The 15,000-nt window shown below is 32.5% G+C and overlaps 1 protein-coding gene and 1 non-coding gene across 2 annotated transcripts; one reads left to right on the top strand and one right to left on the bottom strand.

Moving 5' to 3' along the window:
- Positions 1 to 3,837: 3,837 nt before the first annotated feature.
- Positions 3,838 to 4,406, bottom strand: LOC100275874 (uncharacterized). Its single transcript, NM_001328348.1, has one exon. The coding sequence runs from the start codon at positions 4,021 to 4,023 to the stop codon at positions 3,874 to 3,876; it is 150 nt and encodes a 49-aa protein (NP_001315277.1). The 5' UTR covers positions 4,024 to 4,406; the 3' UTR covers positions 3,838 to 3,873.
- Positions 4,407 to 4,890: 484 nt separating this feature from the next.
- Positions 4,891 to 4,970, top strand: TRNAL-UAG (transfer RNA leucine (anticodon UAG)). Its single transcript has one exon. It is a non-coding gene; the product is annotated as a tRNA-Leu (tRNA).
- Positions 4,971 to 15,000: the final 10,030 nt, after the last annotated feature.

The raw sequence follows: 15,000 nt of genomic DNA, 5'->3' as shown, positions 1-15,000 counted from the left end.
GAAAAGAAACTAATAGAAGTCGAAGACGCGGAATGGTAGTGAATAGAGAAAAAGATTCTTCTGATTTTCTTGTTCCTGAAAATATTCGATCCATCTCCTAGACGCCGTAGAGAATTGAGAATTTTCATGTCTTTCAATTCTCGTACTCGTAATTGGAAAGTTACGGAAGGAGATCCATCATTTTGCAATGAAAACAACATAAAAAACTCTGGACAATTTCGAAATCAGACCAAGCGTCTTAATACATATGCAAAAAAATTCATTATTGGCCCACCATTGATTACAAGATTTAGCTTTTATGAATCGCTATTGGTTTGATACGAATAATGGCAGTCGTTTCAGTATGTTAAGGATACAGATGTATCCACAATTCATTTAGAGTTACTTAATAGCCTATTTCTTATACTATATCTCTATCCCGTGAAATTCTCGAGCCCAAAGATGGATGCATATGCTGTGTTTCATTTTGCTAAATGATATCAATTAAATGGTATATCAATTCTATAAATTGGATATAGCAATAAATAAATCAGCAAAATTCTTTTATTTTAGATAGAAGAAATGTTTCTTCTATCTAAAATAAAAGAATGTACCCTTCTATCCAAATCCAATTTGCATCGATAAAATAAATCCAAATTCCAGATTCCAGCAGTAGATGAATAATTGCAAATTTTTGTGTGTACGAGATTAGAATAACTTAAAAATAACTGACATAATTTTTTATTTTTCCTGATCAGAAAAATACATGAAAAAGAAAGGAGGTAGAAAAATTTGTTGATTTATGGTTAAAGAAGAAAAACAAGAAAACAGGGGTTCTGTTGAATTTCAAGTATTCAGTTTCACCAATAAGATACGGAGACTTGCTTCACATTTAGAATTACACAAAAAAGATTTTTCATCGGAAAGAGGTCTACGAAGACTTTTGGGAAAACGTCAACGTTTGCTGGCTTATTTGGCAAAGAAAAATAGAGTACGTTATAAGAAATTAATAAGTCAGTTGGATATTCGGGAGAAGTAATTTAATCGTTCTCATTTTTTTCTTATTTTATTAGTAGTCTTATAGTAGTCTTAGATTTTGCATTTTGATGAGCCTCGTTTTGAGGAATTCATGGAATAATCCATTTTCATGGAATAAAGAATAAGAACAAGGATACATAACATAAAAAAAAGAATAGATAAGACGATATTCGCCCTCCCCCTACATATTTGATTTCTTCTCCTATACAAAAACCAGCAAGACCTACTCCATTGGTAATTCCATCAATGACACCTTTATCAAAAAAATGCGTTAGTTCGGCTAATCTTCTTATACCTAGGATAAAAACCCTAGTATAGAAAAAATCTATATAACCACGATTATATGACCAGCTGTATATCTTTTTTTTTACTTCATCCAAAAAGCTCTTTTTTGGATTCTTTTTTACAAGGGAATTTTGAAAATTCAAATTCTGAAAAAAAGAATAAGCAGATCCATAAAAGATATATGCTATGAATAGACCAAAAATTGCTAAACTTACAGAAGAAATTGCATTAGTGAGAAATTCATATGAATTTATGGAAGAATTAGAATTTTCCTGGAACAAGTTTATTGAAGGAGTTAGCCACTTTGATAATATGGTTAACTCCAATATTCTATTATCTTTTACTCCATTATCAAAATGGATTCCTATGGATCCAATGAACAAAGTAAAAAGTAGTAATATAAGAAGAGGAAATAGCATAGTATTTCCCGTTTCATGAGGATAGACAAAAGTATTTTTAGCCCCAAAGGGAGTACTAAAGGATCCTATCTTATTTCTTGTATTAGCAGGAATTTTTGGTATATTTTGTGAAAAAAAGAAACTCCACTCTTCATTGTTGATAAAACAAAATCCCTATTGACTCCTTTGGATATACTTTTTCCCCATAAGGATATTGAATACAACGAACCTTCTTTAGTACTACTGTAATTTTGAAAATGAACACGCAAATACCCATCAAAAGTAAGTAAATATATCCGAAACATATAAAATGCAGTTAATCCTGCAGTAAAAGAGGCTATTATTCCAAAAAAGGGTGAATACAACCAACTATTACTAAGGATTTCATCTTTGGACCAGAAGCAAGCAAGAGGTGGAATACCACAAAGAGAAAGTGTACCACATAAAAAAGTAGTTCTTGTAATTGGAACGTATTTTCTTAAACCACCCATAAGAACCATATTCTGACTTTTATCTGGTGAATATCCAACAAGAGGTTCCATTGAATGAATAACGGATCCGGATCCTAAGAACAATAAAGCTTTCGAATAAGCATGAGTGATCAAATGGAATAAAGCAGCTTGATAAGAACCTATACCTAGAGCTAACATCATATAACCCAATTGAGACATTGTAGAATAGGCTAAGCTTCTTTTAATATCTCTCTGAGCAAGAGCTAAAGTGGCTCCTAAGAAGAGTGTTATTGTACCTATTAAAGAAATGAAACTCATTATCCAGGGTAGGGATATGAAAAGAGGAAGAAGTCTAGCTAGAAGAAAAATCCCCGCAGCAACCATAGTTGCTGCGTGTATAAGAGCCGAAATAGGAGTGGGTCCTTCCATAGCATCAGGTAACCATACGTGAAGAGGAAATTGTGCAGATTTTGCAACTGCACCAAGGAATAATAAAAAAGCACACAAAGTAGTAAGTAAGGAATTAATCCCATTATTAGGAATCCAGTTATTAGCTATTTTGAACAAATCCCGAAACTCCAAACTACCCGTTATCCAAAAAAAACCTAAAATTCCTAATAACAGACCAAAATCCCCTACACGATTAGTTACAAAAGCTTTTTGACAAGCACTCGCTGCAATTGGCCGCGTAAACCAAAAGCCTATCAATAAATAGGAACACATTCCGACAAGTTCCCAAAAAAAATAAATTTGTATCAAATTGGAACTAGTAACCAATCCTAACATGGAAGTATTAAAAAAACTTATATAAACAAAAAATCTCAAATATCCTTCATCGTGAGACATATAATCGTCACTATAAATAAGAACTAAGATTCCTACAGTAGTAATTAGTATTAACATAATAGACGTAAGGGGGTCGACCAAGTATCCAAATTCTAAGGAAAAATCATTATTGATGGTCCAAGACCATAGATATTGATAGATAGAACTTCCATTTATTTGTTGAATAGACAGGTGAAGTGAGAATACCATAGCTATACTTAAGAGTAAAATACTAGGAAAAGCCCATATCCGACGAAGATTTTTTGTTGCTGTAGGAATAAGAAAAAGTCCAAATCCCATTGACATAATAACTGGAAGTGGGAGAAGAGGAATTACCCAGGCATATTGATATGTATGTTCCATAAGAAAAGAAATAGCAATTTTTAGTTTAAATTTATAGTTCAATTTTTCTATAAAATAAAATTGTTTCCGATTCACCAAACCTATTCTTATCTCTTTCTAAAGGAATTAAAAAAACAAAATAAGAAAAATAAAAAATACTGGAATTATGAATTTTTCTAATTTCTCTCATTAAAATATTCCAAAATTTAGAATGGGTTTAGTTACTTAAATTCAAAAAGTGAATCAAAGAATTTCGGTATCTAGTTATTAGTAAAAAAAAATATTTATTAAAATACAAAAAAAGATTGAATAATTTTACTTTCTAATCATTTTTGTATTTCTTTTTGTTAAAATAAAAGAGCTCTCTTGTTTCGTAATTGATTGATTGAATTCCAAAGAAAACCTATATTTATAGGAAATTCTCGAATATTGCTTATTTCATATAAAAGGAAATCCTAATGACTAGAATTCTCTAAGTTTTAGAATGTCTTGTTTAAGAGACTAAGTATTTTTTTTTATTGGAATTCAATTATGGAATAGCCTTCTGAACTTAATTAACTATTTGAATTGAATTTTACCTTCTTTTTATCTCCCCCTCTTATATGAGGGCTTATCCCCCATACCATATATTTATATATGGAGTATATTTGATATAGAAATTGATTTAAATAGAAAATCTTAAAAAACTCTTGTCTTATCCACATTAGACAAAATGAACTAAAGAAGAATTTAGAATTTAAGTATCTTTCAGTATCTTTCAGTATCTAAGTATAAATACTAAGAAAAAACAGAAAGAAGGATTGATTTGTGGCAATAGATGTCTTTCACATACAACTAGAAAAAAGTAATTCCCTTTTTGAATGGCAGTTCCAAAAAAACGTACTTCGATGTCAAAAAAGCGTATTCGTAAAAATCTTTGGAAAAAAAAGACTTATTTTTCCATAGTACAATCTTATTCTTTAGCAAAATCAAGATCATTTTCTAGGGGCAACGAGCATCCAAAACCAAAAGGTTTTTCTGGGCAACAAGCAAACAAATAATAAGATTTTGAAATAATCTGAATTGAACTATCCAAAAGAAATTCCAATTATTTAATATGAATGAATAATTCGGATTAATTAATAAATGTACTTTTATGTGTCGAATTCCTCGGTACAATATTCTTAGAACGAATCCCTCCATTATCATTATATAGAACAAAAGTTTTTGGTATATTGTGTCCTCAGTATTCTTTTCCTATCAAAGAACTTTTTTTTATAATAGAATTCTCATAAAAACGAGGATTCTATTATAAAAAGTAGACTATTCTTGCAATAGGACTTACAACCTCCACCTAATCTTATCCAAAATTCCCATATAAATGGGTTTAGGACTGGTACATCATATTAATAAGAGTGTAAAGGCTTTCATTCTATCAATTTTTCTAAAATACAAAATGCATTTCATTGTAGTTAATGATGAACTTCTAATGATGAACTTCTAATGTTCCTAAATTCTATGGCTTCTCCCAGTCTCGACGATTCACGATAAAATAACTATTATTCTTTTAAGTTAACTATTATTTTAAATTAGCCGCCATGGTGAAATTGGTAGACACGCTGCTCTTAGGAAGCAGTGCTCAAGCATCTCGGTTCGAATCCGAGTGGCGGCATTCTCGAAAAAGAATACAATAAATTAGAAAATGGATTCAATTCGAAATTTCCAATTTTGTAATGGGACCTTATCGTTATGCTATTTGCAACTTTAGAACATATACTAACTCATATCTCTTTCTCAACCATTTCAATTGTGATTACGATTCATTTGATAACCTTATTAGTTCGTGAACTTAGGGGATTACGTGATTCGTCAGAAAAAGGAATGATAGCTACTTTTTTCTCTATAACAGGATTTTTAGTCTCTCGTTGGGTTTCTTCGGGACATTTTCCATTAAGTAATTTATATGAGTCATTGATCTTCCTTTCATGGACTCTGTATATTCTTCATACTATTCCTAAGATACAGAACTCGAAAAATGATTTAAGCACAATAACTACGCCAAGTACTATTTTAACGCAAGGCTTTGCCACGTCGGGTCTTTTAACTGAAATGCATCAATCCACAATACTAGTACCTGCTCTACAATCTCAGTGGTTAATGATGCATGTCAGTATGATGTTACTAAGCTATGCAACTCTTTTGTGTGGATCCTTATTATCCGCCGCTCTTCTAATCATTAGATTTCGAAAGAATTTCGATTTCTTTTCACTAAAGAAAAATGTTTTTCTTAAAACATTTTTCTTTAGTGAGATTGAATATTTATATGCAAAAAGAAGTGCTTTAAAAAACACCTCTTTTCCCGTATTTCCAAATTATTACAAATATCAATTAACTGAGCGTTTGGATTCTTGGAGTTATCGTGTCATTAGTCTAGGGTTTACTCTTTTAACCGTGGGTATTCTTTGTGGAGCAGTATGGGCTAATGAGGCATGGGGATCCTATTGGAATTGGGATCCTAAGGAAACTTGGGCATTTATTACCTGGACCATATTTGCAATATATTTACATAGTAGAAAAAATCCAAATTGGAAGGGTACGAATTCCGCACTTGTAGCTTCGATAGGATTTCTTATAATTTGGATCTGCTATTTTGGTATCAATCTGTTAGGAATAGGTTTACATAGTTACGGTTCATTTACATTACCATCTAAATAATTACATAACATAAAACCTTCGGTTTTTTTCCTTTTTAGTTTGATTTGAGAACCCTTTGAAAAGACGTTCAAGGGGTTCTCAAAAATTCGAGATAGATCTAATTAGACTTTTTTACTTTTTTCTGAATTTTTTATTTTTCCACTCTGGAATATAGAGCGGACTGGTTAAAAAAAGAAAATCCTATTTAGTATAATAATTGGATAATAGAACCTCTACCCTATCAACGGATAGCGAGAGAACCAAATCTGGATAAATACCAATTCCTATTACTGGTAAAAAGATACAGATTAAAAGAAAGAGTTCTCGTGGTCCAGAATCTACAAAATTTTTGTTTGGAACATGAAATAGCTTGTATCCATAGAACATCTGGCGTAACATAGATAATAAATAAATAGGAGTTAATATCATTCCTATTGCCATTACAAAAGTAATTAGCATTTTTGGCATTAACATAAATTTAGGACTAGTAATTAGTCCAAAAAATACTACTAATTCTGCAACAAAACCGCTCATTCCCGGCAAGGCAAGAGAAGCCATTGAAAAGCTACTAAACATGGTAAAAATTTTTGGCATTGGGATAGATATTCCCCCCAGTTCTTCGAGATAAACAAGACGCATTCTATCACAAGCCGTTCCCGCCAAGAAAAAAAGTGTAGCACCGATAAATCCATGAGATAATATTTGTAAAATAGCTCCATTTAGTCCAATGTTGGTTATGGAACCAATTCCTATAATTATGAAACCCATGTGAGATACGGAGGAGTAGGCTATTCTTTTTTTGAAATTTCGTTGACCAAGAGAAGTTGAAGCTGCATAGATTATTTGCACCGCTCCTATTATTACCAACCAAGGGGAAAATAGATAATGAGCATGCGGTAACAATTCCATATTGACCCGAATCAATCCGTATGCTCCCATCTTTAATAGAATTCCGGCTAAAAGCATACATGTACTGTAATGCGCTTCCCCATGGGTATCTGGTAACCACGTATGTAAAGGTATAATCGGCAATTTGACAGCATAAGCAATAAGGAAGCCAAAATACAGTAGTATTTCCAATGTTGTAGGGTATGATTGATTAATCAATCTTTCTAAATCTAATCCGGGTTCATTGGAACCATATAATCCCATACCCAGAACTCCAATTAAGAAAAAAATGGAACCGCCTGCAGTATACAAAATAAACTTGGTAGCTGAATACAGACGCCTCTTTCCCCCCCACATGGATAAAAGTAAGTAAACAGGAATTAATTCTAACTCCCACATGATAAAAAAAAGTAAAAGGTCTCGTGAAGAAAATAATCCTATTTGACCGCTATACATTGCTAGCATCAGGAAATAGAATAATTGCGAATTCCGAGTAACCGGCCAAGCCGCTAAAGTAGCTAAAGTAGTGATAAATCCTGTCAATAAAATAGATCCTAATGAAAGTCCATCGATTCCCAATCTCCAGTGGAAATCGAAAACATCTATCCATTTAGAATCCTCCTTTAATTGGATTAAAGGATCCTCCAATTGGAAATGATAACAGAATGCATAAGTCATTAGAAGGAATTCTAATAAACAAATAGCTATAGTATACCACCTAACGATTTTATTTCCTTTATGAGGTAAAAAGAAAATTAATGAACCTGCAAATATCGGCAAAACAACAAGTATTGTTAACCAAGGAAAATAACTCATGATAAAGTAATAAAGACAAGATACGTTTTGACCAGAAAAGCCCATGCTCGATTATTTCGAGCACAGGCTTCTTCGGTAAAGAGGAATCAGACGATTCAAGTGGAGTTTTTTGTAACGTATCAATAAGATAGAGCCATGCTGCGGGTTGTTTCAGGCCCTAAATAAACGCGGACACTTAAAAAATCCGTTGGACAGGCGGATTCGCATCTCTTACAACCCACACAATCTTCGGTTCTCGGCGCGGAAGCAATTTGCTTGGCTTTACATCCATCCCAAGGTATCATTTCTAATACATCTGTTGGGCAAGCTCGTACACATTGAGTGCATCCTATACATGTATCATAAATTTTTACAGAATGTGACATTGGATCTCTAAATTTTCCTTTTCAACATAAAAATTTTCGATCTGGTAAAAATGAAATTAGTACTATATAAATTAGATGTATTGTAGACACCAGACGAAGCAATGGTTTATCCAAACTTTAACAAATAATGCAATATATTTCGTAATCTGTTTGTGAGAAAGCGTGAAAAGAGCCAAGAGACTTGAATTTAAGGCTTCAACAGTTATAATTATACGAATTCTACATACTAATTCGAATTAGCCAATAAATTGGCTATCATCTTTTCAATATAAATTATTGCAATATTCAAATTGCAATATCAATGAATTGCAAAAATGCAATATTCAATAAGTAAAAAACAATACTCTGAAATAACCTACTCAAAAAAAGGATATTATTAAACACTAATAAGAAAATAAGATTAGATTTCTATTCATCTTAATGTTTCTTATTATTATATATGCCCCTTTGTTTAGGGGATTCTATGTCTAATTATTCAAAAAATTGGATTGATTGATACGAGTTGATTTCCTGTTACGATGGATGGAAGAAAGAATGGATAGTCCAATAGCTGCTTCAGCAGCCGCAAGGGCTATAACAAAAATTGCGAAAATGTCTCCTTTTAATTGGCGACTATCAAATAGATCAGAAAATGTTACGAGATTTAGATTAATTGAATTCAGTATAAGTTCAAGACATATTAGAGCTCTAACCATGTTTCGGCTTGTGATCAATCCATAGATACCAATCGAAAATAAATAGACACTCAAAAAAAGTACATGCTCAAACATCATTAACTAACTCCTTATCAATCTCGATTCATTTCAATATGAGGACAAGAATTGAACCGATTCAATTAATTAGAATAGAACAATTACGCAACAAAAGAGAAAAGAAGGTATTTGTTGTATTGGCAGTAGATGGGTTTTACTAAATCAAAATTGTGATTCTTTAGTTATTTATTTTATATTTGAAATTCTAAGAATTTTGACTCATTCTAAGTATTTCTTATTGTCGAGCCATAGTAATTGCACCTATTAAAGAAACTAGAAGAATTAGGGAAATGAGTTCAAACGGAAGATAAAAATCGGTTGCTAAATGAATCCCAATTTGTTGAACGTTATTTATGAGACCCTGTTCTACTATTTGGTTTGATCTTGTAGTCCAAAGAATTCCATACCACGACGTATCTGGGATAGTAGTCATTAGTGAAAAAGGAATAGTTATACAAAGGAGTAAAGTAAACCCATCTCCAATAGTCCAATAATTCTTATCTTTAGACCACTCTGAGCCGTTTACAAACATTACAGCAAATATGATCAAGACATTTATGGCTCCCACATAAATAAGAAGTTGTGCGACAGCTACAAAGTAGGAATTTAATAAAAAATAGAATAAGGATATACAAACAAGAACTAATCCCAGCGAAAAGGCAGAATAAATTGGGTTGGTAAGTAATACTACTCCTAGACCTCCTAGTAGAAGACCAAATCCCCCAAATAGCACAAGAATCTCATGTATTGGTCCAGGTAAATCCATTATGGATAAGAAGAAATTTCTAGTATAAAATTTTTCATGAACTGACTAAAACTAAAAGATTCAAGGAAGGAAAAAGGTATTAGGATATTTTTTTGTATATACATATAAGTTGTTAAGCAGTAGTTATTCTTTTTTCGTTAGAGTTAGTAAAAATGGATTTTTCTAATAAAAAAATCCTAATACCTAGTAATCTGTAATCGTTCTTGAATTCCAAGATTTTTCTTCGTCTATTTTACTTTGAGGCGAATTCCTAATTGTTTGAATTGTGTAATCTCCCATTATGGAGATTGGTAACCGACTCAAAGCAATTTGATTGTAATTCAATTCATGACGATCATAAGTAGAAAGTTCATATTCTTCAGTCATTGATAAACAATTTGTGGGACAGTATTCAACACAGTTACCGCAAAATATACAAACTCCGAAATCAATACTATAATTAAGCAATTGTTTTCTTTTAATATCCTTTTCAAATCTCCAATCCACAAGGGGTAGATCTATCGGGCATACGCGAACACATACTTCACAAGCAATGCATTTATCAAATTCAAAGTGTATTCGCCCCCGGAAACGCTCCGATGTAATTGATTTTTCATAAGGGTAGTGAATCGTTATAGGTAAACGATTTGTGTGGGATAAGGTAATTATGAAACTTTGACCAATGTATCTTGCGGCGCGTATTGTTTGTTGACCATAACTAATGAACCCAGTTAGCATAGGGAACATATTCTAAATCTATATATGAAAAAGGTATGTTTCTTTCTCTTGTTTGAGAGAACTTTTGTGTTGAAAATATTCTTACTGTTATTGTATTCTTATTTATAGTGAAACTAGTTGGGAAGAAGTTGTTAATAAGAGATTGCCCAGAGAAATAGGTAAAAGAAATTTCCATCCAAGATTTAATAACTGATCCATTCTCATCCTGGGTAAAGTCCATCTTATTGTGATAGAAATGAAGAGAAATAAATAAGCTTTAGTTAATGTAATAAAGATACCTATTACCATTTCCAAAATTCCAATTATTTTATTCATTTGGAAAAATCCAAAAAAGGATATATAGGGAATAGAGAAATTCCACCCGCCTAAGTATAGAACAGTTACAAATAAAGAGGAAACTAATAAATTTAGGTAAGAAACAAGATAAAATAAACCATATTTAATACCAGAATATTCGGTTTGATAACCTGCTACTAATTCTTCTTCTGCTTCTGGTAAATCAAAGGGTAATCTTTCACATTCTGCCAAAGAAGAAATTAGAAAAACTAGAAAACCTATAGGCTGACGCCAAAGATTCCATCCAAAAAAACCATATTTGGACTGTGCTTCAACTATATCAACTGTACTTGAACTATTAGATAATCATAGTCGATGATAACATCACAGTTCCCACCGCTATTCCAAAACCGTACATGAAACCTTAGCTTCATACGGCTCCTCTATGATCAGAAAAAAGGAAAGGATTGTTTCGTTTCGGTATCATCCTCTGGGCATAGATAGAATTAGATAAGATAAAATTGATTGGAAAGCCCAAAATTAGACCAAAGCAATTACGTCTGCTAGAATAACAAAAAAGCGCTTCCGAATTGATCTCATCCTTTATATAATATAATTTTGCTTTGTTCGGTAATAACTTAATATTGGAATAAATCACTCGTTATAGCAATTAATAAATGGAAAGAATTTGGCATTAGTTCATGAGGAATTCTGTATGAATAGGGATAAAGGAAGGAAAGAATAAATAAAGATCCTTTTTTGTATTGTATTCCATATCTTTTGTCCTACTCTTCTTTCCCCGGGAGGGGTATACTTAAAAAAAAAGAATAAAGGGTTAATTCGTTCTTGATAGCCATTTCCTTAACAAGTGAATGGGAACATACTCTAGACCGGAATCTGAAGAAAGTACTGCTTGATCATTTCCACCAATTTCAAGTCCTTATTATGATTCCTTTTATGAGGAAAAATGTCTAATGATTTAGATTCTCTCATTACTAATCCTGTATGTACTTTAGTGTTCCTAATCCCTCACTAACTTTTGATGGATTGCCTTATGGTTATAAGTTTAAATTATAGTAATAACTCAAAATATTCTAGTAATGGAATTCCATATCGCGAATCCTTTATTCTTGCCCGCTTCAAGATATGATGACTAATCAAACAATCTCAACCTTGGGGTAAAGAGTTTACACTGCTTATGTTTACTTGAACTTTTTTCTTGTACGTAGGAAATGAGATTTTTTACTTTTACTACAAATTAATAAGCTGTTTTGTTTCACTCATATAGCTATCGAGTTTAACTTACCAACGCGAATACAGAATAAGCAAAGGAAGATAAGCATTCAATGTATTTTAGAGGAAAAAGATCCTATTTTAACGAATCACACGTAGAGATATTGCTAGTACACAAAAAGTTAATGGTATTTCATAACTAATAGATTGAGCAGCCGCTCGTAGACCGCCTGAAAAAGAATATTTATTATTTGAGCTATATCCTGCCATGAGAAGACCAATAGGAGCAATACTTGAAATCGCAATCCATAAAAAAACACCAATACTAAGATCAGCTAAAACAAAACGATATCCTAAAGGGATAACTAAAAAACTTAATAAAATGGATATGACTGCTATAGAGGGACCAATGCTAAATAAAGGAATATCTCCTCGGGATGGGAGGATATCCTCTTTTAAAAGTAGTTTAGTTCCATCTGCTATAGCTTGAAGCAGTCCCAGGGGGCCAGCATATTCAGGACCAATACGTTGTTGTATCGATGCGGATATTTCTCTTTCTAACCACACAATTACGAGTACTTCTATTGTGATTCCCAGTAGGAGGGCAAAAATGGGTAGAATCCATATAAGTCCGTAGATTTCTTTAAATAATTCCGATTTCGAAAAAGAATTGATAGTTTCTACCTCTACCCTATCTATTATCATTTCAACGATCAACTTCCCCCATAATGATATCTATACTACCTAATATTGTCATGATATCAGCCAATTTCATTTTTTTAACTAGCTGAGGAAGAATTTGCAAATTAATAAAACCCGGTGGACGAATTTTCCATCTCCAGGGGAAAAGACTATCATCTCCTACCAGATAAATTCCTAATTCGCCTTTTGGAGCTTCTACTCTTACATAAAGCTCTTGCTTTGATAATTCAAAATTGGGCGAAGGTTTTTTACCAAGAAATCGATATTCAAAATCATTCCATTCGGGATTCTTTGCTTTCTTAAAGCGTCGGGCTTCTAAATTCTCATAAGGTCCTCCAGGAATTTTCTCTACAGCCTGTTGAATAATTTTTATGGATTCCCTCATTTCACCGACTCGTACTAAATAGCGAGCTAACGAATCTCCTTCTTTTTGCCATTGGACTTTCCAATCGAATTGATTGTAAGACTCATAAGGATCAATTTTACGAAGATCCCATTGTATTCCAGAAGCTCGTAACATTGGTCCCGATAAGCCCCAATTTACAGCTTCTTCTCCGCTAATAAAACCGACTCCTTCAACTCGTTCTAAAAAAATGGGATTCTGTGTAATAAGTTCTTGATATTCAACAACTCCTTGTAAAAAATAATCACAGAAATCTAAACATTTATCCATCCATCCATAAGGGAGATCGGCAGCGACTCCTCCGATGCGAAAGTAATTATGCATCATTCGCATACCTGTAGCAGCTTCAAATAGATCATATATCAATTCTCTCTCTCTAAAAATGTAGAAAAAGGGAGTCTGTGCCCCGAGATCCGCCATAAAAGGTCCAAGCCATAACAAATGAGAAGCTATACGGCTCAATTCTAACATAATTACTCTAATATAGCTGGCTCTTTTGGGTATTTGAATATTCTCTAAGAATTCTGGTGCATTTACCGTTATTGCTTCTGTAAACATAGTAGCTAAATAATCCCATCGTGTTACATAAGGCAAGTATTGTATAATACTTCTGTTTTCCGCGATTTTTTCCATTCCTCTGTGTAAATACCCTAATATGGGTTCGCAATCAATAACATCTTCACCATCGAGAGTAACAATCAGTCGAAGAACACCATGCATTGATGGGTGTTGAGGGCCCATATTGACTATCATGAGATCTTTTCTTTTAAGCGATAGACTCATATCCTTGTTCTTATTCTTTATTCCATGAAAATGGATTATTCCATGAATTCCTCAAAACGAGGCTCATCAAAATGCAAAATCTAAGACTACTATAAGACTACTAATAAAATAAGAAAAAAATGAGAACGATTAAATTACTTCTCCCGAATATCCAACTGACTTATTAATTTCTTATAACGTACTCTATTTTTCTTTGCCAAATAAGCCAGCAAACGTTGACGTTTTCCCAAAAGTCTTCGTAGACCTCTTTCCGATGAAAAATCTTTTTTGTGTAATTCTAAATGTGAAGCAAGTCTCCGTATCTTATTGGTGAAACTGAATACTTGAAATTCAACAGAACCCCTGTTTTCTTGTTTTTCTTCTTTAACCATAAATCAACAAATTTTTCTACCTCCTTTCTTTTTCATGTATTTTTCTGATCAGGAAAAATAAAAAATTATGTCAGTTATTTTTAAGTTATTCTAATCTCGTACACACAAAAATTTGCAATTATTCATCTACTGCTGGAATCTGGAATTTGGATTTATTTTATCGATGCAAATTGGATTTGGATAGAAGGGTACATTCTTTTATTTTAGATAGAAGAAACATTTCTTCTATCTAAAATAAAAGAATTTTGCTGATTTATTTATTGCTATATCCAATTTATAGAATTGATATACCATTTAATTGATATCATTTAGCAAAATGAAACACAGCATATGCATCCATCTTTGGGCTCGAGAATTTCACGGGATAGAGATATAGTATAAGAAATAGGCTATTAAGTAACTCTAAATGAATTGTGGATACATCTGTATCCTTAACATACTGAAACGACTGCCATTATTCGTATCAAACCAATAGCGATTCATAAAAGCTAAATCTTGTAATCAATGGTGGGCCAATAATGAATTTTTTTGCATATGTATTAAGACGCTTGGTCTGATTTCGAAATTGTCCAGAGTTTTTTATGTTGTTTTCATTGCAAAATGATGGATCTCCTTCCGTAACTTTCCAATTACGAGTACGAGAATTGAAAGACATGAAAATTCTCAATTCTCTACGGCGTCTAGGAGATGGATCGAATATTTTCAGGAACAAGAAAATCAGAAGAATCTTTTTCTCTATTCACTACCATTCCGCGTCTTCGACTTCTATTAGTTTCTTTTCTTCTTTAATGCAATAGCTATAGTTTGATATAGAATCCATTTCTCAAAGTAATGGAAACCATTCTCTTATAGGAAATGGTTCGAAAATCGCTATTCCACCTTTTAGGTTTAGGTATCGTGAAAAGTGATACCTGTGAAGATCGTGCATTTCAGTCA

Source organism: Zea mays, unplaced genomic scaffold, assembly GCF_902167145.1.
Source record: "Zea mays cultivar B73 unplaced genomic scaffold, Zm-B73-REFERENCE-NAM-5.0 scaffold_87, whole genome shotgun sequence".
Taxonomy (NCBI): Eukaryota; Viridiplantae; Streptophyta; class Magnoliopsida; order Poales; family Poaceae; genus Zea; species Zea mays.
Note: the sequence above shows the minus strand (reverse complement) of the source record. Positions and strands in the feature narration are given on the sequence as shown.